The following is a 2,312-nucleotide window of genomic DNA, read 5'->3' as shown; positions in this document are numbered from 1 at the left end:
AAGGATTATAATTTGAAAAAGTGTTAAATTGAGGTAATTTTTGCTGAGGTGGAGTTTTTTTATTTTCCTTTGCCAATCTGGAAATACACGTTGATAATGTATTAAAAGGCCGTCCAAGTCATAACTCAATTAAAACCCTTCAAAATTAGGACAAATCATTTAGATACAAACGAACCCTAACTCTCAAATCTCTCTCAAATCCAAACATAATCCTCTTTGAATCTCTCAGTCTACTCATGTTTACGTACTTTCCAACTGCCATTGAAGAAACCTAGCTTCATTTTGATAAGTAATCCATCCATGGCTTCCGATAATAACAATAAACTTTGTACTATTAGGGTTCATTATTATGGTTATTTTAAAATGGATACTATGACTTATGGTGGTGGTGCTTTACTTACTTTCAAAGATTATGATTTTACTAAAACTGGAGTAAAAGAGTTTTCTCATAAAACTGAAGATGTTCTTGACACTGTATGCGAAAGTAAGTATTTTTGTATACCTGGGAAGGGAATAGGAGATGGTGGTCTTAAGTATTTGAACACTTATAAGGACATGAGAAAAATGGTTGAACTAGCCACAAAAACTACTGTTGATGTGTTTCTGGATCATAATAATGTTGATATGAGTGAATTTATTGAAGATGATCCAATTTCTGATGATTAGAGTATGTCTGATTCTGGGAATGAGACTGAAAATGATGAACATGGAAATAAAGAAAATAATGAAGATACAGGCGATGGTGAAATTCTAGAAAATGATGATGAAAAGGATGATGGGGAAAAAAATAATGAAGATAAGGAAAAGGATGATGGGGGAAAAAAATCAGGAAAATGGGGAAATAAATGAAGAAGAAGAAGATGAGGTGCCACATATAAAACCATTTGTAAATGTTGAAAATCCTGATGAATTTGTAGAGATGGAGGAAGATTCCAGGATAAAGCTTGATGAGTATAACAAGAAGAACCCACTGCATGATCCAAATGTTCATTGGAGGGCAATGCGTCCACGTAAGGGAGGAAGGTTTTCTAATGTTGCTGAATTAAAAAATTGTATTACTAACTATCCAGTGAGTAATGGGTTTAAGTTGTATTAAGAGGTAAGTAAAAAAAGAGAAGGTTTTAGTTAAATGTGGGATAATGTTGCCACATAAAAGGAAGCATCCTATTGAACAAAATGAAAAAGAATGTCCATTTAGATTGTGGGCTACAAATATAGGAGATGAAGGAACAATTCAAATCAAGTCTTTAAAGGAGATCCACACCTACACAAGAGATTATAATTTAGGGTCATTGGTGACTAGTGAATGGAATGGTGATAAGTTAAAAGATAGGATTAGAGAGAATCCAAAGATCAAGCTAAGGCAAATGCACGATATCATAATGAATAAGTATTCTTTAAGAGTTACCAAAAACCAATGTCGTAGAGCTAAGTCTAAAGTTGTTTATTTTGATGTGCAATCCAGAAGTACACATTATACTAGAATATGGGATTATGGGGCTGCTATTGAAAAAACAAACCCAGGAAGTACAGTTAAAATTGATGTTCCAACCATGCCCAATGGCCAAACTGTTTTCCAAAGGTTTTATGTATGTTTTGGCTGATTAAAAGAGGGATGGTTACAAGGTTGCAGGAAGGTGATTGGGTTGGATGGATGCTTCCTTAAGGGTGTTGCCACTGGTCAATTATTGAGTGCGGTTGGTAGGGATGCAAATAACCAAGTCTATCCAATTGCTTGGACAGTGGTGGATATAGAGACAACTGATAATTGGACATGGTTTGTGAATATGTTGAGTGAAGATCTTAGATTAAATAATGGTGAAGAAGTTGCTGTAATCTCAGATGAACACAAGGTATAACAAATTTATAGAAACTTGTTTACTTGTATACTTGTTTACATATACCAAATTTACTGATGTATATTTGTTTACATATATGTATTGTACAGGGGATTATTGAGGCAGTTAAAACTGTTTTGCCAAATGGAGAGCATAGATAATGTGCAAGACATGTTTATGGAAACTTTAGTAAGAAATGGCCTGATGTGCAATTTAGACAGTTGTTTTGGCAAGCATCAAAGTGCTCATACATTGAAAAGTTTGAGTTCATTATGCAAAAGCTTAAAGAAATTGATGAACAAGCTTATCATTACTTAGCAGATAAAAGACCAGCAACCTGGAGTCGAGCATTCTACAGAGATGGATTTGATTGTGATGCTGTAGAGAATGGAATAAGTGAATGTTGGAACTCAATGATAAAAGATGCCATAAACAAGCCTATAATAGGAATGTTGGAAGAGATTAGAATGAAAG

General features: G+C 34.1%; 1 protein-coding gene across 1 annotated transcript; it reads left to right on the top strand.

Annotated features, from left to right (window-relative positions):
* The first annotated feature begins 1,139 nt into the window (after positions 1-1,139).
* On the top strand, positions 1,140-1,999 carry LOC139903373 (uncharacterized). The gene is made up of 3 exons (XM_071885809.1): positions 1,140-1,582; positions 1,634-1,853; positions 1,949-1,999. Exons 1-3 carry the CDS (start codon positions 1,140-1,142, stop codon positions 1,997-1,999), a joined length of 714 nt encoding a protein of 237 aa, XP_071741910.1.
* Positions 2,000-2,312: the final 313 nt, after the last annotated feature.

This window comes from Rutidosis leptorrhynchoides, chromosome 1 (assembly GCF_046630445.1).
Source record: "Rutidosis leptorrhynchoides isolate AG116_Rl617_1_P2 chromosome 1, CSIRO_AGI_Rlap_v1, whole genome shotgun sequence".
Taxonomy (NCBI): Eukaryota; Viridiplantae; Streptophyta; class Magnoliopsida; order Asterales; family Asteraceae; genus Rutidosis; species Rutidosis leptorrhynchoides.
This window is presented reverse-complemented; position numbering and strand designations above follow the sequence as displayed.